The sequence below is a fragment of the Acartia tonsa genome, chromosome 13 (genome assembly GCF_053477335.1).
Source record: "Acartia tonsa isolate MP-2025a chromosome 13, ASM5347733v1, whole genome shotgun sequence".
Lineage (NCBI taxonomy): Eukaryota > Metazoa > Arthropoda > Copepoda > Calanoida > Acartiidae > Acartia > Acartia tonsa.
In genome coordinates this window covers 24,458,683-24,485,337 of record NC_137272.1, presented here as the reverse complement: position 1 = coordinate 24,485,337, position 26,655 = coordinate 24,458,683, and the positions used below count along the sequence as shown (strand labels likewise).

The 26,655-nt window shown below is 31.4% G+C and overlaps 1 protein-coding gene across 1 annotated transcript; it reads left to right on the top strand.

The window, feature by feature from the left end:
- The first annotated feature begins 209 nt into the window (after window positions 1–209).
- On the top strand, window positions 210–25,737 carry LOC145304560 (dual oxidase-like). The gene is made up of 56 exons (XM_080146468.1): window positions 210–349; window positions 603–684; window positions 1,311–1,382; window positions 4,559–4,628; window positions 5,072–5,168; window positions 5,250–5,326; window positions 5,495–5,603; window positions 6,049–6,137; window positions 6,755–6,800; window positions 6,880–6,962; window positions 7,073–7,190; window positions 7,352–7,445; window positions 7,555–7,612; window positions 8,045–8,188; window positions 8,428–8,461; window positions 9,408–9,441; window positions 9,524–9,585; window positions 9,849–9,943; window positions 10,036–10,096; window positions 10,174–10,230; window positions 10,300–10,361; window positions 10,937–10,981; window positions 11,493–11,619; window positions 12,047–12,148; window positions 12,606–12,745; window positions 12,984–13,094; window positions 13,204–13,261; window positions 13,361–13,471; window positions 13,628–13,694; window positions 14,047–14,150; window positions 14,229–14,320; window positions 14,508–14,593; window positions 14,652–14,734; window positions 14,889–14,982; window positions 15,047–15,185; window positions 15,504–15,544; window positions 15,618–15,746; window positions 15,844–15,894; window positions 16,205–16,277; window positions 16,443–16,509; window positions 17,323–17,441; window positions 18,166–18,239; window positions 18,549–18,622; window positions 18,727–18,794; window positions 18,875–18,958; window positions 19,860–19,957; window positions 20,015–20,095; window positions 20,549–20,600; window positions 20,696–20,883; window positions 20,988–21,076; window positions 21,352–21,441; window positions 21,610–21,675; window positions 22,794–22,859; window positions 23,496–23,558; window positions 25,124–25,158; window positions 25,402–25,737. The coding sequence occupies exons 1-56, from the start codon at window positions 254–256 to the stop codon at window positions 25,493–25,495; spliced, it is 4,701 nt and encodes a 1,566-aa protein (XP_080002594.1). The 5' UTR covers window positions 210–253; the 3' UTR covers window positions 25,496–25,737.
- The last annotated feature ends 918 nt before the right edge of the window (window positions 25,738–26,655 follow it).

Here is a 26,655-nt window from a genome sequence, read left to right as displayed (position 1 = left end):
ATAGACGAAAAATTACAGACTATGTATTCTCATTAGGCAGTCAAATCTTCAAAGAAATTCATTTTTTTCTAAACTAGCAGTCGAGAAAATTGCATATCTTCCACAGCCGTACGCACTTATTGATAAAATGGGTTATAGAGCAGCGTTGCTACAGTAAGACATTTTTCGATATTGCACTACTTATAAGCACCTCTAAATTTTTACTTTACTTTATTTTTGTTTATTACAGATGTGAGGAAATAACGATCTTAAAATGAGGCAAGTTCAGCCTATACTGATAACAATTATCTTTTTTTTCTCCTTGTCTCCTACCAACCCTGCCCTCAATGCTGATGTACAACTTCTAAAGGTAAAAAGGGTATATAATTTGAAATTCAATTACTTTTTATTTTGTTATATCAAAGAAATGTCAACAATTAAATGCATTTTTAAGAACAACAAAGTAAACATTTAAGGGAAAATTAAGAGAATATAAGATTTAATAATATTAAAAGAAATGGAAAACACCACATAAATTAATCCTATAATTTTTATTTTCCTGTAGAAAACTGTCTGTATTTTAATGTGTTAAATAAATATAATATAAATATGGATTTCTCTAGGCCGAAGTTAAACTTGCTTTACAAAATGATTTTGATATTGAACAACGGATCTTACAACAAACTTTAAATTCGCTTATGTCAGGTATTCATTTTGATTAATATATTTCTACTTGTTATTAGTAGCGCACGTTACTCTATAACTAGGATCGGTCATTATAAAGAGCAAGGGCCGGTGCTTTATTTTGATATCGAACTTTGAGTAGTTTGTGAGTTTCATAAAATAATTTTTCGATGATTAAGGTTTGTATTTCTATTTACGAAATAGACGGCTGAAACTTCTTGTTAACATTTCCATCAACATAGAGAATAATGAAGTATAAAACATCGATGGCGGTCGGACAGCCTTTAAGCGGCTTTTTAGTTACTTCTACTTTTTGCAATTGATTTTCTCATATTTTTGTATAAAATGAAGACGAAATACTTTTTAATTCTGTAATTTAAAAATGTCTGTCTGTCCGTCTAAATTTCTTTTGTATGAAAAAGCTTTTTACATTACTTAATTGTTTTTTTTGTCTGATTCTATAAATGTATTGAATAGATATAGGATCAGAATTAGGTTTGCTTTGAAATTATTCTCTGATTTATCAGAATCTACTCTTTATTTATTTATTGATATCTTTTATTGTTTGTGCTAGCTACTTGTGGATGTTGTCATTTCAAAACGGCATCAGTTTTCATAAAAAAAATTGTTTAATCTTATATATTTAGAATTATCTGTAGAGAAACAAAGATATGATGGTTGGTACAATAACAGAGCTAATCCGGATTGGGGATCTGTCGGTAATTCACATAGTTTGTTTTGCTTGGTTGCAACAATGTTGTGTTTAGTAGCAAGCACCAGCAACGCGTGTTGGGGTTTGGAAACAAAGGCGTGCAAAAGAGGGGTGTAACTACCATAATTTCCAAATCAAGGGGTGTGGAACCACCACCTAAATTGTCCAACCACCTGCACCCCATTGATACATCCTCCTAAAACTGTAAATGGGGATGAAAAGGCAAAATAGTCGGTGGGATAAAATGCACTCTTCGAGCGTCAATTTACCAGCCCAAGGAAGACAAAGCCCAAATTGTGTTAAAATTGTGTCAAAAATAATCCATGTGACGTAATAAAATGAGGGAGAGGAGAAGAAAAGTGGGAAAGAAAACCCCTAACAAAGAGATGGATAATCCTTCATTTTTATTACGTCACATTGATCATTTTTCACACAATTTTAATACAATTCAGGCTTTGTCATCAAGGAACATTTTTTACCTTCAAGTTTGTTGCTTATGGAAGGAGGGGACACCTAGTTTGTTGTATTCACAACCCTAACACTAAAATAACACGCCTCTTATATACGTAATACACCAATTTGAGACTTACACTTCCATCGATTTTGGTTAAAGAAGGTTCGCAAAAATTTTCGGGTGCGTCATGTACCCCCCTATCAAAACCTTGTGAACGCCACTGATACAAAGGCTTGCAGAATTGAAAAATAATTTGGATAATTCCCCTTTACTCCAAAAGAATTACACATGGCATGGTACAACTAAATTTTTTTTAGCCAAAACAGAAGGCTATTTAAATAAGGTTTCAAAATAGGGCTTTTAGTTGCAACTCTTTTATTATTTCTCTCTTTTTTTCATGACTTATTTAACTCTCTGTTCACGTTTAACTCCTTCTCCAGGTGGTGTATTATTTGCAAAGTGGATCACTTTTCTGTACTACCTCTCCGATTTTGGTAATACTCTATATTTTGTTCTGTTTGGTGGTTCTTTCCTTCAGGAGGGCAGAAAAAAGTTTTATAGTCCCTGGATGTCTATATATATTAAGGTAGGTACTGAGATTATTTTAAAAATTGCCGCCAGCCTTAATCACCGCCCCCTGTTCCGCATTTAGGCCCTGGTCAACATATCCCTGTCCAAGATTGCGAATTTCTCCCTGATAGTGGCAATGAGGGAGGTTTTTGTGGTATGGGCACGTCTATTAGTGTATGCTTTAATGTCGCCACAGGCAAAATATATCATTGGTTTAAGATTGGGACTGCTGGGAGGCCATATCTCCTTAGGGACATGAGTAACTGTAGGATCCAAATTCACCCATCTTTGAAGCTTATTTGAGCTAAAGGGTGTGCAAAAAAAATGCGGACTTTTTTAAAATTGAAATTGCGCAGCTTGTGTTAATAGTAGAAATATACTACGCATAGCGTTAGAACCGCTAAGAAGTCTATTTTTAGGAAATATAAAAACGATTCCTGCGCTATGCATAGTTTAGGAGCCACGTGTTAAAATGTCCCAACTGACTCAAAACTTGACTTGCGAGTAAATTTTGGTCCATTTTACCATCTGGCTCCTAGGTTATTTGTAGCACAGGAACCATTCTTATATTTCCAAAAAATACAGTCCATAGCGGTTCTAACGGTATGCGTAACATTTTTCTACTATTAACACAAGCCGTGCAATTTTAAATTTAAAAATGTAGGCATCTCTTTTTGCAAAATATCCTCTCTAATTTTAGTTATATTTTAAAATTTACTCGCAAGTCAAGTTTAACATCAGTTGGGACATTTTAACACGTAGCTCCCTAACTATACGTAGCACAGGTTCCGTTCTTATATTTCCAAAAAATAGAGTTCATAGCGGTTCTAACGATATGCATACAATTTTTCTACTATTAATACAAGCCGCGCAATTTTAATTTTTTAAAAGTCCGCATTTTTTTGCACACCTTTTAGAATGAGTGACAATGACGTTCTATACCTTTTTGGAAATGACATGAAGATGCAACCCATAGTCTAAAACAAGTTTTTAAGGTTCCATATTGGTTGCTGAAGCCGAGAACCAAGAAATGTTCAAGATTTTTGACTTTTTAAAATTTGCCAAGGTTCTCTTAGCCGGAGTACTATGACCAAACCAGCTTGGATAGAGAGCTCTAGCGTTTTTAGTTAATTACTTATTTATCTAGCAGTATCTCCAGTGAGTTCCATAAGTCTATCTAACCAACATTTGATCAGATTTTGTGGGCCTAAGTCGAGAATCAAGGATAAACTCCGGGCGCATTTTAAATCTCTCTTGTTAAAGATTTACGCGCCCAGCGGGTAGTAGACGTCCTCCATCATCCAAAGATTTTTTTTATTCAAAAAGGTCATTTCCTAAGCTTTTTAAAGTGGGATCAAATGTCCTGATTGGTCAAGTAGTTTTGACACAATGCAATGGCCGTTTTAAATAGTCCGAATTTATGTGCCGCTGTATATTAACTTAAAAGTTTTACTAAAAATTGTCTAAATAAAGGTACTTAAGAGTCATCTTGTTAAAACAACTCCTTCCTACCTTAATTGCACATCAAACCCATAAAACAAAGTAGATGGATAATGCATATTGCATATGTACCAAAAGAAGTGCCTTTAAAAGTTCTACAACAACAAAACGGAGGTCTACGGCTACAAAATGGCTCCTTTCCCCCTAAAAGGGACAAAAACAAATTTACAGGGTGTCCCAAAGGGAATTCGACAACCTTATAGTCCAGGCCAATCAAAACCCTCAATACACCACATGCTACACATTCTTTACACAGGTTTTAGGTAAAAAAAAAAACTTTTTTTCGGATGAATATTTTGGGTATTATGTTAGATTTGTTGGACACCCTGTAAAACTGAAGTTTTGGCCAAAATAGCATTATGATTGGTTTTTAAATGAATAATCGATCATTTTGTTGTATAATATGCTAATGTAATATTTCATGGGACATCCAGGGACTTATTTTCTGTCCTCCTGAAGGTAAGAACCACCAAACAGACAAAAATATAGAGTATTAACAAAATCGGAGAGGTAGGCCAGAAAAGTGGTCCACTTGGCAAATAATACATCAAGCAAACAGACAGATGATCAAATGAAGAGGTGTATAGAGACATCCTTGTTCTTAAAGATTACAATTTTTTATAATTTCATTGATCTTTTTTGCTTTTATAATTATATAGGAAGTAAATTAAGTAGAAGAACACCTGCAGCCTACTCTGATGGAGTTTATCAAATGGGGGGTATAAACAGGTACAACAAGGATGACAACATCCATAAAAGCGAAGCTCTGAAACGGTAGGACAAACGAACATTAACACATATATAGTGTCAGAACTGAATAAGTTATAGGCTACGGGGCCGAGCGCTGCGTTTAGGCAGGCCAAGGGGTCGAGCGCCACGGCCTGTGTAATATTTCTGTCCTGGGGGGGGGGGGGGGGTGGAGGTACAAAATTTTCAAAATTGAAGTAAACAAATCCTAAGAGGATAATACCAGTTTTTTAACCCTATAACCCTTCATTGTTTTACTTTAATGGTACATACATATTAGCTAATACTTTTTAGCATTTTTTTTTTGTAATTATTTATTTAAATCTACATATCTATTTATTGCAGATGTAGATATTCATATAATCTAGAAAAGTTTTCATCTTTTTTATGGCATAAACATTTTTCATGGTTTTAAAAAATTCTAGGCCTTCCCCTCGCCAGCTTAGTGAAGCCTTTTCCAAAGGTTTAGATGGAATCGGTTCTAGAAACAATAAGACTGCTATGATGGCATTTTTTGGACAGGTACTCTAGTTTTAAAGTTAAATATATATTTTTAAAGAAATTTTAAAATTTGTTATTATCTTAGATTATTTATTTTTTTAGGCCATAACATCTGAGATACTGATGGCCAGTGAAGCGCAATCATGCCCGCTTGAACTAAGTAAAATTAAAATATCTAGGTAAATTATACATTTTACTAAATTGTGCTTTATTTCACATCTCTCATACTTAATGATTAAGTAATACAGAAAAAATCTGCATAATTATTAATATTTGTTGTCCTTAATATAAAAATAATTTAATGTTTATATTTTTATTGTAACCGGAAAGTGAGCAATTTTAATTAGGTGTGATGAGATGTATGATAAGAAATGTGATGGAGAGTTAAATATGCCTTTCTATAGAGCAAGCTATGATAGGTCAACAGGACAGAGTCCAAACTCTCCTAGAGAACAGGTAAATTTTCATAGAGTAAGCTATGATAGGTCAACAGGACAGAGTTCAAACTCTCTAAGAGAACAGTTAACATTTTATATAACAAGCAAATGCCTTGATAGATCAACAGGTCAGAAACTCTATAAGAGAACAGGTAACCTTCAAGCTATAAAAGGTCAAGTAAAATTTCTCCTAGAGAACAGAACAATCTATATATAAATATTTTGTCTTTAACTTTTTCTTCAGTCAAGCAATATATTTTTTCAAGGAAAAATGTAATGTTTTGACATATCCTGACAAAAATGATATGTAGTAATTTGTAAGAAAGGTGTTTTACCTTCCAAAAAATGACAGGAAACCTTTTTATTCTTTACATGTGATTAAAATATAAAAATGAACATGTTTAGGTTTTCGTGTTTATGTACTTTTTTGTAAGATTTATGTAATTAACACTTGATTTTTTTAGCAAAACAAGATAACGGCCTGGATAGATGGCAGTTTTATTTACTCAACTGTAGAACCATGGGTTAATTATATGAGAAGCTATGAAGATGGGTAGGATTTCAATGTTTACAATCTGAAGTATGAATTAAGATAATTTTTGTTCAATTTGTCAATAAGAGGAAGATATGTAAAAGTAAATATCGTAAAGGATATATGTGATTTGTGAGAAAAATATTATTCAGTCACTTTTAAGTTTGTTTGATATTTAGCTCCATTATATTTGCATTTTGCTTTTGTACTAAGTGGAGCGCAAATAGATTTATAAATCTAGATGGATTTATCCAATAAACATAAAAAAGATTTTTTTCCAGACAAAATTTTTGCATATATTTAGTTTACTTTTAAGCTGTTATTAACTGTAATGAGACTAGGAAAAATTTTAGTAAAGCCTAATTATCAAATTTCAAAGAAATTCACCTGTTTAAACTGTCATATTAGACTTATGAAAAGAGAAAAAACTGTTTTAAGTATAAACCAACCATTAATTGTTCCTCCACTGTGTTCTTTTTGGTCAAATTTACTGATTAGGAATCATGTCTTTTATCTATACTACTATTTTGTAGTGACGAACGGATGTTCGTACATACCCTCGTTATATATTATAGGATCTAGTGCATTTCACCGTAAAATGTTCCTGGTAACGATAAACTCCATACAATTTTATATAGGAATCTTCAAATGACAGAAGATGGTTATCCACCTTTCAATACTCAGGTATGGATATTGATAAATCAAATAATTCTGCAATTAAATAAAAAATCTAAAAGTGAAAATTTGTTTAAATTTGTTTCAGAGTGTTCCTATTTACAATTTTCCAGTGCCACAAACCATGAAATCTGCAGATCCTTCTAGAATGTATCTTCTTGGAGATCCGAGGTAAGCGTTCATATATTGACATTCATTGCTTCTTATTGTATGCCATCCTTTAACACACATTTTGGCATTCTTTATGAATCTTATAACTATATATAGTATTTTCTATTTAGAGTCCATCAAAACCCAGCAATTCTAACTTTTGGTATTCTCTTCTATCGATGGCACAACGTCTTGGCCAAAAGAGTAAAAGACAAACATCCAGATTGGTCAGATGAGGATATTTTTCAGGTTGATATTTTTGCGGTTCAAAATCTTATAATATAAAAAAATTTAAAGGTTTGCTTTTTCAAGTTGCTGATCATGTGAAATCTTTTATAAAACTTCTTTTTTTATAATATATTTCTTATTGCCTGCATGAAATTCACATAAATGAATAATAATTAATTTAGAGAGCTAGAAGAATGAATATTGCCACTCTACAAAATATTATATTCTATGAATATTTACCTGCTCTTCTGGGTGAGGCATCTCCAATATACACAGGTTATAAAAATTTTATTTATAATTTTTCTCAATTTATCCTAAATTTGAATATAATTAATAAAGTTTTTCAATCTTTTTTTTATGTTGTTTTCTTATGTACATTTTTCAGGGTACAATCCAGATATAAATCCAAGCATCAACCATGTTTTCCAATCTGCAGCCTTCAGGTATATATTTTTAAAAAACACTTTTGCATCTTATTATCTAAAAATATTACTTAAATCATTGACTAGGGGGTTAGGAATATTCGAGCATATTGAGAAGAACCCGAATAAACTTATTGTGCAATGCATGTTATGTATAATAATTAAATATGTTTTCTCGTATTCATTCGAATCCGGTGGATAGGAACCGGTTCTCATCCATGCGAAAAAACTATGTCTAGCATCGTATTTTATCCAGCTTTCTACGAATATAAAAATGTACAATCGTAAGATTAAAACCAGTTTTTAGCCAGTGCCTTCGGCACCTCGGGGCTAAAAAAAACTGGTTTTAATCTTATAATTGTACATTCTATATCCGCGGAAAGCCGTTTATAATACGATGCGAGAAAATACTATTCTAACACTTTTAGTACTCTAATTAAATTTACAATTTAGATTTGGACACACACTCATTCCTCCTGGAATATACCTGCGAGGACCCATGAAAGCAAAGAAAAATAAGAAAAGGTCTCCACTAAAACTAGATAAATCAGACAGCTGTAATTTCATATCTGATGCTGATGGAACTGCTGGTCTTAGGTAAGGATTTCATGAAAAATGTACTTAACTAATAACTGTTCAATGTACTTGTCTTCATTATAGATTGTTTATATTTTTGCTTTAAACTAATTAGGGAAATTTCCGTTTTAATTTCTTATGCCAGTTTTATGTGTTAAATATAGCCAAAGTCATTCATTACTAACTCAATAAAAACTTATTTAACATTAAATAAGTCCTGACAAATTTTTAACCATATTCAACAGTTATTAACTTTTTAGGTTATGTTCTAATTGGTGGAATGCACAAGAAGTGGTAAGTTAATTCTTAAAAATAATTTATGGTTTCCATGGAGGTACCTATTGAGCTCAACCCTCCTCTCCCTTATTTTGAAATAATTAGGTTAGGGTTATTTTTCGTTTGCATGTTTTTACTGCAGGTCAGGTTAGGTTATGCTTGATTGTGTTTTAAAGAATATTATTGGTCATAAAGAAAAGACTTGATCATGCTCTAAGGATCTTTTAAACCTCAAACAATGAGAATTTAAAAGAAGTCATGTGCAGATATCACCTAGGCTTAAGTAATGGCAAGAAAAATGATAATAGAGACAGACTTGTAAGTTTCTGTACTGAGATTAAACTTAACATGGTAACACAAAAGTATAGAATAATACTAGCCGAGAGAATTAATGCCTTAGGAAGACTAGCCCAAACCGTGGGTCTCTCAAATATACATTGATCTCATGGATCAAATGAGAGAGTAAGACAAAAGACACTCTTTACTATCTCCAGAAGATAAAAACCTATATAAGATGCTTTACAAGATATTCAAAGAAGTGTTAGACATTACAAAAGTACATAACCAAAACCTTGCAATGCAAGCAGAAAATGCGACTAAACAGAATAATATGAAAGATGTACATATATTAGGTTAAAGTCCATAAAAAGGATGACATGTCAGAGGCAAGGAGAGATCACTACTTAAAAGTTATGAAGATATTCTTAACTGGTTGGCAGAAGTTTATTGACTTCTGCTTTATTGGGCATGGTTTCCGAACACATAAGCGCTCCAAGTTACAGACATATGTTAACATTAATGTTAACAGGGGTTAGGCATATAGGAAAAACACTCCCTCTTGTTTTCAATTTATTTTTAAAATAATGGGGGAAGGTGTAGTGTTTGATAAGTTCTTTTGGGGAGAAAACCAATGATTTAAAAGAATATATTTACTTGGCCTTTACTACTTTTTTTTACAATTTAGGTCAGAGGAGGTGCTGTAGAAAATATACTTAGAGGTATTTCAATTCCTTTATCTATAATTTGATCTTCTTGAAGTAATCTTGGTATAAAAATACAAATAATGAACAAATTTTTAAGGTTTAAGTAGTCAGATTTCCGAAAGAGAGGATTCCACATTGTGTGCTGACATAAGAAACAAGGTTAAATTAATTGTATGTTTTCACAAAGTCACTTTTTACTTAGATTTGCAGGTTAAGGATTCGAATCATGTCCTAAACCGCATTGTAATCAAATATCAAACTACTGCTGCTATTCTTGAGTTGGGATATTTAACTTAGATATGGAAGTTTAGCTGATTTATTGAAGACATTTGGTCTGTTTGTAATGTAGCTATAAAGGCAGAAGATAAAATGAAAGTTATCTTTTTATACCAGCATCTTAATACTATTATTTCATGTTTCAGTTATTTGGGCCTCTGGATTTCAGTCGGAGAGATTTAGCTGCACTCAATATAATGAGAGGAAGAGACAGTGGTTTACCTGATTATAACACTGTTAGGTAACAAATGGTTAATATTGTGTAAATAATTGATTTCAGTTTATGATTTACAAGATTTAATAAGATAAAAAAAATGTGTTCCTTATTTTCAGAAAACATTTTAAATTGCCCCCAATTTCAAACTGGAGTGATATTAATCCTGTTTTATATGAGGTGACTTTTAGTGTTAAACATTTGTAATTTGTATTTATGCTATATTGCAAAATATAAATCTATTATTTTATTATTAGGAGTTTCCAGAAATCTTTCACAAATTAGAAGAGCTATATGGCTATAATCAATTAAAGGTAAGTACTGATATAATTTTAAAGTAAGATTTGTTTTAGAATTCGAAATGCTTAATCTACCATTTGTAGGATGTTGATCTTTACATTGGAGGAATGTTGGAGTCACACCAAGGCCCTGGACCATTATTCAGGTTTATAAGAAATATAATATTATCTGAAAAAATATACATAAAATTAATTAATTATGTTTTTGACATGATGACAACATTTGTTTGTTATCTACACCAACTTAAAATTCAGAGTGTGAAAAAAGAGCACATCACTTCATTTAAAAAGCAGTTACCTTAGTTATTTTTACATATGTATGTCTGTGTGAATAAATAGCTTAAAACATACCAACACCAAGTATATACAGATTAGATGTTATTATTGAAAGTTTTATTCATAAGAAATTTAAAGATTCTGTGTTATACAAGAGCTAAATAAGTCCCATCATAGTAATACAGACGGACTGAAAGATCAAATGTGTTACAAGAGAGATGAAATTAGTCATTAGAATCTACCCAATTAATTTTAATCTATTATTTCAAACAGTAGCCAAGAAAATTGCATTTTCTTATTTTAATAAATTCCATATCTCCGACAGCACTACCTACAGATGGATACTGATAGCTTTACTACCTACAATACTAATCACATTTCAATTAATTTATTAAGGAGTAACTATTAAATTCTCAAGTAAAATGTTAATAATGTTTTGTTTTAGTGCAATTATCAGAGATCAATTCAAAAGGCTCAGGGACGGTGACAGGTACCCTAAATTGAAATGTCCATTGCACAATAATATTTTACACAATTATGTCCCTAAATCAAGTTAACATTTTTAAAATTATTTTTTAAAGCTTCCGTCCGTAACGTTTGACATGTTAGAATTGTCCTATCGATTTCAAACTTATTATGATGATTTTATATAACAGCTAGGTGTTATTTAAGAAGCATTGCAACTCCATAATCGTTACCAGAATGTCTGTACGTTCATTTATATCAACTTGATTTTAAACTTTTGGGACAGCAATTTTTTATGTATTTAATAGTTTTGAAAAGATTTACGTACAATTTTGTCAAAACTTATACATTTATATTTTTCCATTCTGACACACTACAAGAGTTAATGTTCGTTTGTTCTACCGCTTCAGAGCTTTGCTTTTATGGATGTTGTCGTCCTTGTTTTTCCATTCTGACACACTACAAGAATTAATGTTCGTTTGCCCTACCGCTTTAGAGCTTTGCTTTTATGGATGTTGTCATCCTTGTTTATTTAGGTTTTGGTTTGAAAATGCAGAATCTGAAATATTTACAGCAGAGGAAATTGAAGAAATAAGAAATATTAGGCTATGGGATGTTATTGTCAATGCAACTAATGTCAAACCATATGAAATTCAAAAAGAGGTAATCTATAATACAAAGTAGAACGATGTCTGTCCGTCTGTCTGTCTGTCTGTCCGTCTGTCCGTCTTTCCGTCTGTCCGTCTGAAGCTTAAGATCTCAGTAACCACTGAACCGATTGGGCTCTACTCTTCAGGGAATATACCTACTGGTCCTGTGATGGTTTTAAGCTATTTTCTTGGGGGGTGGGACACCCCCAACCCCCCCAAAAATAAAAAATACCCCCCCTACCAAAAAAAAAATTTTTTTTTACTTTTTCTTTTTAAATCTAAAATACTTAAAATTAGGTTGATCAAACCTCTTGGGGCAAAGCCCCTAGAGGCTAGGGGCGAAGCCGCTAGTTTTTTATATAGGAAGAACCACGCACAGAAGTTTAGAATATACTTTTTACTCATCTCTATTTCAATATATTTCTAAATTGTATTTACAGGTGTTTAAGTGGAGAGAGGGAGATCCCTGTGGTCAACCTAAACAGTTAGCTCACCAAGATATGAAACCATGTATCCATCATGAAAAGTTTGATTATTTTATGGTAAGTAATATTTAATATACACTTCTCTAGCTCAAGTAGGAGGTGGGTTGCTTCGAACACATCAAACACTTTGTTGATTAGTTGCAAAGCTACTGTGATATTATTTGTAACAACTTTGTACGTCAGTTTGTCGATCATACTATTAAAGACATATACTTTTCACTTTTCCATCAATTGATTTGTCTAAAATAATGGTTTCTATAAAGTTTGTCTGTCTGTGTGTTAAACTTTTTCACACTGACTCTGAGCTTAGGATATATGTAGTATATCTAGAACAGTTTTTTAAAGTTTTAAAGTCTAACCAAGTCTAATCAATCTAGGACACTCGGACGTCCACATCCTAAAATTCGTATGTGCGTCCGTCTAAGAAAGTTAACAAATAACTTTAATTTTGGTTATAATTGTCTAACCTTCCGTCTAATTAATCTTGAATTTCTAAATGATAATACTTTTGCAGGGAAGCGAGATGGCTTTTATGTATGGAGTTCTTTTATTAGTTGTGTTCCCAGCTGTGACAATTTTCTGTGCATATCTCACAATTATTTATTCTAACACAATGAGAAGAAAAATAAAAAGACAAAAGTGGCCACAGCAACAGTAAGTTATTTATCGCTAAATAAATACTTAGCTAAATCATATTCTAATTTATTAGAGACCAGATTTTTCTGGAACAACTAACTATCTCATGATTCTGAACAGTATTTTTTTTTAACTTTGACCTTTTAAACATAATTTTAAAATAACACAAGTAATTTCAATTTAATTTATGTTTCTATAAGTAAAATGTGCCAATATTTTTAAAGATATGTTTAATACATAAATATTTCTGCTCCAGGAAAACTGAATCAAGTGAGAAGATGTATGTGAGAGAAATCCTCCAAGAGGATTCTTATAGATTTTGCAAAGCTAAATTTGGCCCTGGTCCTTGCATAAAGACAGTTGACAGGTAAATTTTTTAGATGAAAGGAAATTGATGTAACACAATCAAATTTACTTCCTAGAAATTAATTTTCTTTATAAATATTTCTATTATTTAAGGTTATAACTTATTTCAGGAAAGGAAATATCCTGACAAGTGTTGAATTTAATAAGTCACATCCTGCACTTGTGAAGTTAAGTATTGGTTATGTGTTTATATATCTTGTGTAAATTTGGACAACATTTAATTGATATTAAATATTAATTATAATATTAAATATATTTTAATTGTAGGTGAATGTTGATCACCCAGGAGAGTATTATGTTCTAATTAAAGCAAAAGATTATCATGATCTTGTGTTTTCATTTGACAGTGTTGGAACTAGAAAAAAGTTCCTTTTGAAGGTAAAAATATCACATAAAATACTGCCTGATAGTTATGATGTTATTAAGACAAATTAACATCTTGTAATTTTATATTGATTATTTAAAATAAATCAAATTTTTAAAAGTTTGTCATATTTTAATTAGTTGTTTTGTTAGACTTAAAATATTTTACAGATTGAGAATCTATTACGGGAACATGGCTGTAGAATGGACACTGTACCAACAGATGCCAAATCTTTAAGTAAGCATTATCAAATCTTTTATATGCAAAAAAAGGACATAACAAAAAAACACATCTGTGTGTAATAAGTTTAAGTCTTTATTTTAAAAAGTTGCAGTAATATATATTCAACAATATAGAGTATTAAACGGTCTTTTAATTAAAGAAAAAATAAACTTTCAATGACAAAGTGCATCTTCATAAGAAATCAAAGCAAAATATTCATTTTTAATTGTGCCAATTGTACTCCTTTTACATTCTATATAAAATACCTACTGTTTGGAAAGATTAGGACAATTCCTAATTTGCTTTGGCTCCATTTTATGATTTATAAATTGCTGGGAATGTATAATGATTATTATAACAATATTAGTAAGTTCAGCAGAAACAAAAGACAGGAGAGAAAAGAGACTGGAACATTTTTTCAGAGAAGCATATGCTGTAACTTTTGGAATTAAAAAGTATAAAAAGTCAGAGGTACTCATTCTTTTAATTAAATAAACACTTTTATAATACACTATCATTTGCCAAATTGTTTTGTTCTCTTTCAATCAGAATTTTGGAAACTCAGAAGTGATGAGAATTAATTTAACTCAACAAGAGTTTGCAAGTGCTCTTGGCATGAAACCATCTGATATGTTTGTCAGGTAAAATCAGATTAAAGTTGAAACCACATCCTTTATCATTTAAACTTTGTTGAAAACTAATAATCAAATATGGAGGATGTGAAGCACCAATCAGTCTTTGGTGAAAAATGCTTAAAGGCTAAGTACGATACATATAGTAATGAACCATTTCCAAAACGTTATATTATTAAATTTTATTATATTTTAGGAAAATGTTTAAGATTGTTGATAAAGAAGGAAGCGGCAAAATTTCATTTAAGAATTTTATGGACACCCTTGTGTTATTCACTAAAGGTAAATTTGAAAACAAAGATTTTAAGGCTTTCATCTGAAACTGAAATTATATTTGAAGGAAGTGTGGATGATAAATTAAGAATCATGTTTGAACTTTGTGATGAAAATAATGAAGGAAGAGTGGACATAGAAGATTTTAAGGTTTGATCGTTTAATACACTTTTTTAGAATTCTGAAATTAACAACACATTTAATGAGAATCACTTGATTGTGTAAGTGGTTTTGATTTATAAGTTTGACGAGTAAAGCAAGTCAATTGCTTATAAACACAAAATATATAACTTAAAATTTCTAGACTATGTTATCTTCATTGATTGATATTGCAAAGACAGAAAAAATTGACAGTCAAGATGTATCAATTATCATTTCTTCAATGTTAGAATCAGCAGGTAAACATACCTATTTCAATTGTGTTTTATCAAAATAAATAGGTATTAACTTTTTTCGTTGTAGGTTTGAGAGATGTCAGCACACTTTCATACAGTTCTTTCAAAAGTTTAATGTCACAATTTCGAGTTGATCTCAATTGTGTTGGGCTTGACTGCAAGGGAGCACACAAAAGTTTCCTGGACATGAACTCAAATGTAGCAAGGTTATTTGTAAATAATTTTATAGCAATCAATTCATTCTTTTTAAAACAAGTAGAAATACTTTTAATCACTATAAAATTCACCAATATATCTAAGTACATACATATTGTTCAAGATAATACTTGAAAGAACACGCGCGACTTTTAGAGCAGTACTGACAGACCAATATTATATTTTAGATAAACAGTTATCGTTCTTTCATGTAATCGAGTACATCTCATTTTTCTAAAAGCACTACGGACGTACTTTTTTAAAAATTCTAAATGTAGATTAGCTTTGCTTTAAAGAGAATTAAGAATGATTTTGTTTTAATTTTATAGAATGGAAGAAATAAAATTAGAGGAAGAAGATCTTGAACATAGTAAGTTTCTGCTTGATCATAATCTTTATAAAATTTATTGTTTTTTAGCTTCTACTAATAATATTATTTTTAGGATGTAAATCTTCTATGTCAGACAAATGGCATGGAATGGTTGGATATTTAGAAGAAAATAGACAGAATGTGTTTTATCTGTTTGTATTCTACATGATAACAATTGGACTATTCCTTGAAAGATTTTTACGTACGTATTTGAATTAACCCCATATATAAACTTAAACTAGTTACAACATCCTCTTGTGTCTTTAATAAGAAAAAATCTTACTTTAAATTTGTTTTAGACTTTTCTCAACTAAACGAACATACTGATTTTAGAAAAGTCATGGGATATGGTAAGTTGGTACATAAACTAACGTAGATGCATGGGTAGAAGAATTAACTATAATCTTGTGCTGGTATATTTCCATTTAATAAAATGAGACAAAATGGTAGTGTGGAGTATCCATGGTTTTATGAATCCAAAATTCATTTAAAGATCAAAGACACCTTAAAGTTCAATAATACACAACATTATTTTAGAAAGTTGTAATATTTTGTTTCAATGTATTGTATTCTTATTATTATCTAAATATAATTCATTCTTCTCTATTATTTGTAAGTAAGGTTTCGTGATTTTTATATAATAAAATGCATTATTGTCAGGTTTGGCAATAACTCGAGGTTCAGCAGCAAGCCTTACATTTAGTTATTCTGTTCTACTATTGACTGTTTGCAGGTTATATTCATATTATACAATTGCTGCAATTACGTAGTACATAAGTATAAATTTATCTCTCAAATTAGTATGTTTATCTCATAATTTAACAAACATTAATATAGTAAAAATGTACCGTAATTTTTTATAGAGATTTTAAAAGCTTTAAAGGTTTATATGATCTAGGAATCTTATAACAAAGTTAAAAGAACTCAGTGTACACCAATATATTCCCTTGGACCTTCATTTAGAGGTAAATTATATTTATGTCCTATTAGTTTTTACACAATTTGTAGGAAATATGTGCGGCCATTCCTTATGATTTAAGGAAAAAGGAATTATATTATGACAGGCAAATTCAAGGTTCAAATTTGTACAGTGAAAAATGTCCATTTATTGATACAAATTGAATTCATATCCCTTTCAAGATTTCTACATCGTTAGACCTTCCTTGATTAGGATTTAAACTTTACACCCCCTAATACAAATTATAAAAGTCACATCCTCCTTTAATTTAAGAAGACGGGAGGGTTCAAAAAGATTGCGCTTGCAAGGATGGACACTTTATGTTCAAAACTACTTATTAAACGTATTGAAAAAGAATTTTAAGCAACTACATAGGATAAAATGTGCGTATTTAAAGAAACAAGAGGAAAGGAGCAAGGAAGTGTGCTAAAATTACAAGAAGCTCCAAGTTTGCAAAAACTCACATCTTTACCTTATAATGAGTAACAGACATTTACTTTACTGCATTGTTTAGCTGTCAGGGCGGGTCAGCTGTCACGCACATGTATCTAATATCAAAACCAAATAAATTCAAGTTAGGAGTTTAGTCCTTTTCCTTTTTAAGACTTCAGACGTCTTATCGTAAAAGATCTCAACCAGGGTTAATTTTTTTCTTTATTAGGGGTGGGGGAAGTGCAATGGCTTTTGATGCGTGATAAATTGTTTTATACAGGAGTAATGTAATATAAAAAAAATTAAGGGGGAAGAAGGACCAATTTTTTTTGCACAAAAAGTCTAAAAATAACCTTTGAACGCATCCTAATTTTATTGTTTTCTTTAGTTACACAAAATAGTTGCCTGTACAGCTCTGTTCTTCTCTCTTGTACATTCAGCTGGTCATATTGTCAACTTTTATCATGCTTCTACCCAACCAAATCACCATCTTCACTGTATGTCAAAGTAAGTTTTTAAATCTGTAGATTTTTATTTGTTAAAGTGTCCTTTGTCTGTCTGTCTGTCGGTAATGTCAAGGGTATCCAATTTTGCTTCTATTTCTTAAACATAAATATAAAAAAGTATAATAACGTCTATTTTTTGTCAGTGTGATTTTTTATATTTACTCTCTTTCTGCCCTTGCACAAATATTACGTGTTTTTATATATCTAAACAATTGTCTCCAAACAATAGCGTGCAGAGAGTTTGCCAGATTGCACCCGGAAATTTTAACACCCACCTTAAACCCAAAGGAGGTTATATTTTAAACAATAATTAGTGTAATATTAGTGCCAGGGGGGTGAGTACATCCTTGGAAGTGTGCCAATTACCCACTGTGACTTTTTTACCTTGAAACCCCCCTTGGTTTTATTTGGGGGTAAAGAGGTTTATCAAACCCCCTTAATTTTGTTAATGTTGATAAAAAACCCTGTTGCAAGCCCCTGTCTCCATACCTTTGTATGTCCGTGTGAAATTCATTATCAAATTTGGCATATTAAAGCCACATTTTATTTTCAACCTTTGTGGCTATAAATATCAAAGAAATTGAGGATGGAAATTTCCTACTAAATTAGGCTAAGTTTCATTTGTAATTATACGAGAATCGAATTAACTCAATATAGAATGCTGCATTACATAAGAAAAGACAAACATGATACTGATTATATGTTTTATTAATATCAATGTCCAGTGAGTTGCTGATACCATCAAATGTGAATCCAAACATAACATTCTGGCTTTTCAAAACAATGACCGGTCTTACAGGTATAATAAATTTAAACTTAATATTAATAGGAAAAATTGTTATTTTTAGTTTTGAAGCTACTATCAAGTTATCCGAGTGAATAAGTCTTTCCAGCTATGTTCACATGCTACATATTTGTTTCTGTTATAGTTTTAAAGCTACTGTCTGTCGGTAACGATGCATTAGTTGATTCTTTATGGCTCTCCTTCTATATTCTTTTATTTGTCACTTTCCCTCTAAATCTCCATTTCCTTTATGTTTTGCTCCCATTCTCTCAATTTATGAACTTTTGTTGAGCTGATCTCTTGTCTTTATACTACTCTTTTTAGGATTGGCGCTTTATGTAGTTATGATTATAATATTTGTATTTGCCTACACAAGTGTGAGAAAACAAGCATATAAGGTAATACAATTTCTTTAACAAACAGATATTTCCTACACATTTATCTCTTTTTAAATTGTTAAATTCCATAGAAACTAGTGCAATGATGCATACTTGATTTTTAGTTTTTCTGGACAACGCATCAGTTGTATATTGCTCTGTATTTCCTAAGCCTTATTCATGGTCTTGCCAGGTTATTCATTATTTTAGATATCAATATTGAATTACTAAATATAAAACAATATAATTGTTATCTTACCTTTTTATTTTTAGGATTACACAACCTCCTAGATTCTGGATATTTGCTATTGGACCAGCAACAATTTTTGCTTTTGATAAGATCATAAGCCTTAAAAGGCAAGTAATTTATTGCTTAAGACATATAATGGAGTTAAATAAATTTGTATAAGTAATAGTTGTAAAGGAAAGAAGATGTTTTTCATTTTCATAAGTAATTCAATCCGTCAGTCCTTCCTTTCACCTGTTATGCTTCATGCTTTTAATTTGGATTTTTAATGAAGGCAATGGTCAGAACGCCAATGTCAAGGACTATTTAAATATACGTATTCTTAAATAAAATTAATAGCATCTATAGGTGTTTGTACAAAAAGATATCACTAACCGCAGAAACGATAGTGTTTTCATTTACTATTTGGCTTCCCATGTGTCCTGAGATGGTTTAAACCAACATAAGGGTATAGGATAGAGTAGAAGAAAAGAAATCACGACGAGAGAAATAAATATTAATTCTATCGGCTACGCCCCTAGAGGCCTCTACCGGCACTTTTCAATTTTTCTATGCCAGTGAAGTCATCTAGCATGTCTTTTTGCCATTTTTGTATAAATATATTTTCGCCAGTGGTGGTCTTTAACTGTACTTCTAGGGGCAATTTCTCTTTGTACCCCTAATTTGGGGGGGGGGGGGGGTACAAAGAGAAATTGCCCCTAGAAGTACAGTTACATGCTAGATGACTTCACTGGCATAGAAAAATTGAAAAGTGCCGGTAGAGGCCTCTAGGGGCGTAGCCGATAGAATTAATATTTATTTCTCTCGTCGTGATTTCTTTTCTTCTACTCTATCCTATACCCTTATGTTTATATATTAATTTGTATTTCCGTAACGCTGTTGTTATTTCGGTTTTCTCTTTCTTTTTGTGAACTCCTATTAATAATTTAACCATCTAACCTCTCTCTTCCACAGACAGTTAATTATGTTTATAACTGTTGTGTAAACACTAATTATCATAATTCTGGTTAGGAGGTACCTGGAACTAGATATCTTAGAAACAACTCTTCTTCCCTCTGATGTCATCAAAATAAAATTTTACAGACCACCAAATTTTAGATTTCTTTCAGGTAATTTTTGCGTATATAAAAACTTTTAACATTTTCTTTTAATATATTTTAATTTAGGTCAGTTTGTAAAAGCCTCCTGTACTGCTATACAACCTGAAGAATTTCATAGTCTTACAATCACCTCTGCTCCGCACGAAGGTAATTATTTCAGCTTTACTGCTATTAAATACGTTGCTAATGTCAAACCTACGTAAATTCAACTTTTTTTTTGTTCAACCACTTTAAAATAAGATTAAGTATAGCTACAGACCTGCAGGAATAAACCTGCAACCATAAATGAGTTTGAAATATCATCTCATACTATTTGTACTTTTATTGGATATTGTAGCATTTGTAAACATTTAATACATTGTAAAGGTAATACATTTTTGTTTGTACTTAGACGACCCACAAAGGTTTCCTGAAAGCCTGTGGACGTTATGGAATAAATGAAGTCCAAAAATTCTTGTTTCATTATTATCCAACTTAAAAAGTCACTTGATATGATAAAAATAGGACAGAAAAATGTGCGATTTTGGAAATATTTAATGATATAATTTAGTAAAAGCACAGTTTAGACCTTATTGTTTGAAACTTTTTTCAAAATTTCAGACTTTTTGTCTCTTCATATCAAAGCAATAGGATCTTGGACCTGGAAACTGAGGTAAGTTAGAAAAATGGAAATTTAGTTTGTTTTTTAAAGGAATTAATTTTTTATTGCTTTCTTATTAATGTAAACTTTGTTGCTATAATCCATAGAAATTTCTTTGACCCGAACAATGATGAACAATCAGATGACACTAGCATAGCAAGTAGTCATGAAGATGAACGAAGAAGTCATATTTGTTACAAAGGACGACACATTCCTAAGATGAGATTAGAGGGTCCCTATGGAGGGGGAAATCAGGACTGGTACAAATTTGAAGTGGCGGTCATGATAGGAGCAGGTATTTTAAGTGTTAAAACTAAAATTTGATCAAAAAGTAACAATAGTTAATAAAGACACGAAACAGTAAATATAAATATAAATTTACTTTAAAATTTATCTGAGGAATTGGAGTGACTCCATATGCATCAATTTTGAATGACCTTGTATTTGGTACATCTACAAACAGATACTCTGGAGTTGCCTGCAAAAAGGTAAAAAGCATATTTACTTCCTAAATAAAATGTTCAGCACAAATATTGAGATTAAATAATACACTGATTTAAAGAAGGAAAATAGGAATATTAAAGGGGAATTTTAAGTGAAAGTTTTTTACCGAGGGAAGGCTCTGCGTATAACAATATTCGCTAAACTTTGCTTGAAAAGACAAACTTATTACCTGTTATTATGTTTTAATTTAATTTATTTAGGTAAGTTTGGAAATAAATCAATAAATAATTTTCAAATTGTACACAGCTTGCCTTTTTAGGTTTACTTTCTATGGATTTGTCCATCCCACAGAAGTTTTGAATGGTTTATTGATGTTTTAAGAGATGTTGAAGAAAAAGATGTAACTCAGGTATTATCATCTATACTAAAAAGTATTACAATGTCTGACTATTTGTCCAGATAAAGCGTAATATCTCGTTAATCAATGCCTTGTTTTTATGGAATATGTTTTCTGGTCATAGGAAGGTTTTAATATTTTTAGATTTAGAAGAACAAAGCTCAAATTGTTTGTTTTTAGGTTTTGGAGATTCATATTTTCATAACACAGTTCTTTCACAAATTTGATCTACGGACCACTATGTTGGTAAGTTAAAATATTTACATTTATGTTAGACTTACTTTTTCTTTTTGTTTCTAGAGCTCTTCAAAAATGAAGATTTTCACATTTCTATTTGAGAAAATAATATTTTAATCAAAGCTTGATTAAAACGGTAATATCGGTTTAAGATTTTTTTGGGGATTAGGTTAGATTTTTAGGGGCAGAAATATTACTTGAGTCACCAATTTTAATTTTCCAGGGGGGTGAGGCTACTTGTAATCAGTATGCCAAAGAAGTCTATACAAAATCTGCAAACTGATAAATTTTGAATGGGAAGTTAAGAGGGTTTGTATAAATATTGATAAATGCTTTCTAAATAGTATTTTGCTTAATGGTTTAATAGTTAAATAGACTCAAAATCCATGTATTGATAGCCATTTGAAAGTAATAGGACGTTTGTATTAAGTTTTTGAAGATTTAAGCTTTATTCATATTTTACAGTTTTAATTACCTCTTAATAATCTAGTAAATTTACTTCCTGTTAAAACTATTGACATTCTATATATATGCAATTTTAAGTAGAGAAGTGTAAGGGATATACCCCCCTAATACAGCCAAGGTGGGATTCAAAGTAAAAAAAGATACACTCCCTTTAATTTAGGTGGGATGTTTGAAACAAATTTGCGTTTATCAAGGGTCAATTTACTAATTCAGTGACATTTCTTGACCTTAAAAGATTGGATGGACACCTAGAAGGATTCACTGATTTCAAGTGTTTTTGTCGACACTACATGGCTTTGATAATAAGTGATTAAAGCCGTCATAATATCTAACAATATAACTAGATACATGATGAAAACTTTTGTCACTGAAACAACTTTTTGATTAGTTGTTCAAATAATCAGAGATTTTTAGGGTTAGTACAAAAGACGTTTTTATAAGAACTCAATTTTAGAATACTTATTTCTTGTAATCAGCACTAAGAAGTTTTCTTGGTAGGGTTTTTTTCATTACTGAAGGAAAAGCGTAATGAAAACTGATATTATTTTTTAAATTTTAAATTTAATTCTTTCAATTCTCATTTTTTACAATCTGTGATGTTTTTCATTCTTGTTTATCTTTAAAGAATGACTATACTTTAGGACATTAATATTTTATTTTAGTATATTTGTGAAAATCACTTCCAGCAGTTGTCACGAAGAAGTTTATTTACTGGTTTGAGAGCGCAGGTATTTCATTTTCAATACGCAAATCATTGTAAAACTTAGAATCTCTGACACTGTCTGTCTGTCTTTGATTCGTTACACATAAAACGCTTTTTCACATTTTTATTTCTTTGTTGGTATTATAAATTATATTTCCTGTAGTTTTAATAAATTTTGTGTTCATTCAGCTCAATTTATGTTATTTTTATATAATTTTTTATTCTTTTGGTTTCGTGATTTTAATTTTTTTGTTTTTCTATTCGTATGTACTTCTTTCTTTTTCTTTCTCTCTTCTTTAAAAACATTGACCATTTGCTTAATAAATTCACTTAGTCCGTTTGTAGATACTTGGTTTTTTCTTCGTTACTTATGGTTGTTTTCATTTTTTTTTCATCTTTGATTATTTTTATGTTTTCTTTCTTTTCATTATTCATTGTGTGTCGTGACAGTTTTCGGTCTTGTTTCTTTTAAAATCATTAAAAAATAGTACATATATGCATTGTTGTTAAAACAAAAAGACCTTGTATAATTTCACTCTAACAAAAGATTCATTGTAGCACAATGGAGAATTATTAAAAGTTATGCTTTCTACTTCCCTGTGTAGAACTAAAATAGTTTAACTCACTTAATATCATTATTAAAATATTTTTACAATTTTAGAATCACTTTGGGCGACCTGACATGAATGCATTTCTGAAATTCGTTCAGCGTAAACACAATTATGTAAGTATTTTATAACTCATTAAAGTCAAATATTTTTAAGAACGAAACAAATTTAAGTTAGGCATTCAAATCTACTTTGATAGATTAAACTATTGCATAACATTTTGGATTATAAATTAACTTAAACGGTGATAAATTTAGTCTGTTTCTATCCATTTTGTGTTAAAATTATCAAAGGCAAAGTTAAACAGTAAGTGATCTTGTACAACAGACTGAAGCTATTATTCAATATGTGATCGTGTATAACAAGCTGCAAGGACGTCCAGTAGTAAATTCTTTCGAGGGTGGGTGAAGGGTTAAATGGTGCTTTATTAAATGTCAAAAAAATCATATGATCAGTTAAATCTAACATCAGTTTTGTTTTTAGAATAACTTATTTTTTCCATCTTAAAGTTTTTTACTGGCACCATTTCCTCTATTTTTTTTTTGGTATGGTTCTCTCTTATTTCAATTTGTTATATTTAGCTCATAATCTTTAATACAAAGTAGCTTGATGTCTGTCCGTCTGCCTGTCCGTCTGAAGCTTAAGGGCGATTTCCTCTTTGAAAATTTGAGTACCACCCCCCCCCCCCCCCTTCCGACAACAAACAACAAGTTTAGGTTAGATTAAGTTACAGGCTAGGGAGCCGAGCGCTTCGGCTAAGCAGGCAAGGGGGCCGAGCGCTGCGGCTAGGCAGGCAAGGGAGCCGAGCGCTGCGGCTATGCAGGCTAGGGAGCCGAGCGCTTCGGCTAGGCAGGCAAGGGAGCCGAGCGCTGCGGCTAGGCAGGCTAGGGTGCCGAGCGCTGCGACCAAAGTTATTCGTTGTTTGGGGGAAGGGGGAGGGAGGAATCTCAAATTTTCAAAATTAAAAAAAAAATTTCTAAGAGGATAATACCAAGCTTAAGATCTCAGTAACCGCTGATCGATTTGGCTCTACTCTTTAGGCAATATACCTACTGGTCCTGTGATGGTTTTAAGCTATTTTTCGGGGGGGGGGGGGGGGGGGGTGGGACACCCCTAACACCCCCAAAAACTAAAAAAAACACCATCCTCAAAAAACTGCTGAACAAATTGGGCTCTACTCTTCTGGGAATATGCCTACTGGTCCTTCGGTGGTTTTAGCTATTTTCTTGGGGGGTAAGACGCATCCCAATCCCCCAAAAAATAAAAAATATCCATTTTCAAATTTTTGATTTTTTAAAATTGGTTTGGGGGAACCCCACTGCACCATTGGGCAAATCCCATGAAACCCCCTCCCCCCCAAAAAAAAATTGTTACCCGAAAAAAATTATTGGGCTTTTTGTAATTTTTAAAAATTTACATCTTTTGAAAGTTATTGCACATATAGGTATTAAATAAAATTTACAGAGATCTCAATTTATGTGTATACGGCAAACAACCTGGGTTTAATTTTTATGAATTGAAATTTTACCAAAGAGTAATTTGGCACAGAATTACTTTTTTGAAAATATAACTCTAAAAAATTCTTGTAGGGCGAAGCCTCTAGAGGCTAGGGGCAAAGCCATTATAAACTATTAATTTGCTATGAAAGAACGTAATCAAACTTATTTTTATTTTTGATTAGGTAACAACTGTTGGCGTTTTTAGTTGCGGTCCAAGGTAGGATTATTCTTTTTAAGCTAAACCTTTCTAAAAATAAGATCGGACCGTTAATCATCACTGATACTTGTTTACATGTTAAAATTGAATTGTCCTAATAGAATTTAGAATTCTAGTAAAAAAAAGACATTATAATACACACGCCTATAATTTAGATAAGCTTTTTGTAGACTTGCTACAAAAACTCGATTCTTAACCTTAGATGTTTGGTGTAACTGACAATTTGATTTGTTTCTATTGTAGATCAGTAACCAGGTCAAATAGTGCTGCGTGTGAGGATGTTAACAAAAACAAAAAGCTTCCATTCTTTAAACATCACTATGAACACTTTGGATAAATGTTGATTAAGATGTTTTAAAAAATTTATGTGCCAAAAATGCCCTAAACAAATAGATATGTTTTGGGCAAAATATATTTTTTTTAATTTGTTTAAATTTTGTGATAAAAAAATAGATATAAGCATAATATGCTTGAATAGATTTCTTTTAATTAAAGCAATACTTATGTATAATCATTTTAATTTTTGTAAATAAATCCCAATTTTATACCTTTTTGAAGAACACGATCATAAATTTTCAATGTTTTTTTTATCGTTGACCCTTGGAACATCTAAAACGATGGATATAAAAAGTTTGTCTATTCCTTACGTTCGTTATGTTTGTTTGATACATTAATTCGTTACATTTGAATATTTTTAAACAAAAGATATTTTAAAAATCCGAATGATATGAAAAAGTTCCATATTTTTAGACTTTCTGTAACCCGTATTTGCACAACATAAAAACAACACAGAAAACAAGCGGGGTAGCATTAGATAGATAGATAGATAATAGCTAAAATAAACATTAAACAAACAAAAAGCATGAAGAATTTTTTTTAAAACGGCCATAGCGCTAAAAATATTTGACCATTCAATCCGTTTTACCACAATATATAGAGCTTAGGCAATGATCTTTTTGCCCAAAAAATCTTTAAAAGATAGAGGACGTGTACTTTGAGCTTGCCGCTTATAAGTTCAACTGTAGCCGATTCTGGATGCGCTGCAGTTTACCCTGAGCTGGATCTTTAAAAGCGTAGCCGTTGCCGTAGTCGTGGTCAGAGTTACAGCCACCAACCTAATAGCGATCTTTAAATCATATTAACCACGCGTTGCCGTGGCCACAAAAAAAAAATTGCAATCTTTAAATCATATTGGCAACGCGTGGTCGTAGTCGTAGCGTGGTTAACCACGCTAAAAGTGACCACAGTCCGTTAGTGTGGCTAAAGCGTTGCTAAAGCCACAGCCATGACTACGGCCACGGCTACAGCCATGCCAACGGCTACACATTTAAAGATCCAGCTCTGGTTTCAACTTAACCCCATCAAATCTGACCTCAGCCCATTTGTAGGTGAGATAGACTTTAAAACAAGAATGAAAACATCCATAAGTAGCTAAGCACAAAAAATCATAGATGGGAATACGTAAAAGTAGATTTAAAGTGTATTTATTAAAATCAA

Coding starts and splice junctions, on each gene's coding strand:
- LOC145304560 (XM_080146468.1), top strand. CDS start 254: ATGAGGCAAGTTCAGCCTATACTGATAACAATTATCTTTTTTTTCTCC. Junction 13,695..14,046: donor AACAGATGCCAAATCTTTAA/GTAAGCATTATC, acceptor TAACAATATTAG/TAAGTTCAGCAGAAACAAAA. Junction 18,240..18,548: donor AACAATGACCGGTCTTACAG/GTATAATAAATT, acceptor TACTCTTTTTAG/GATTGGCGCTTTATGTAGTT.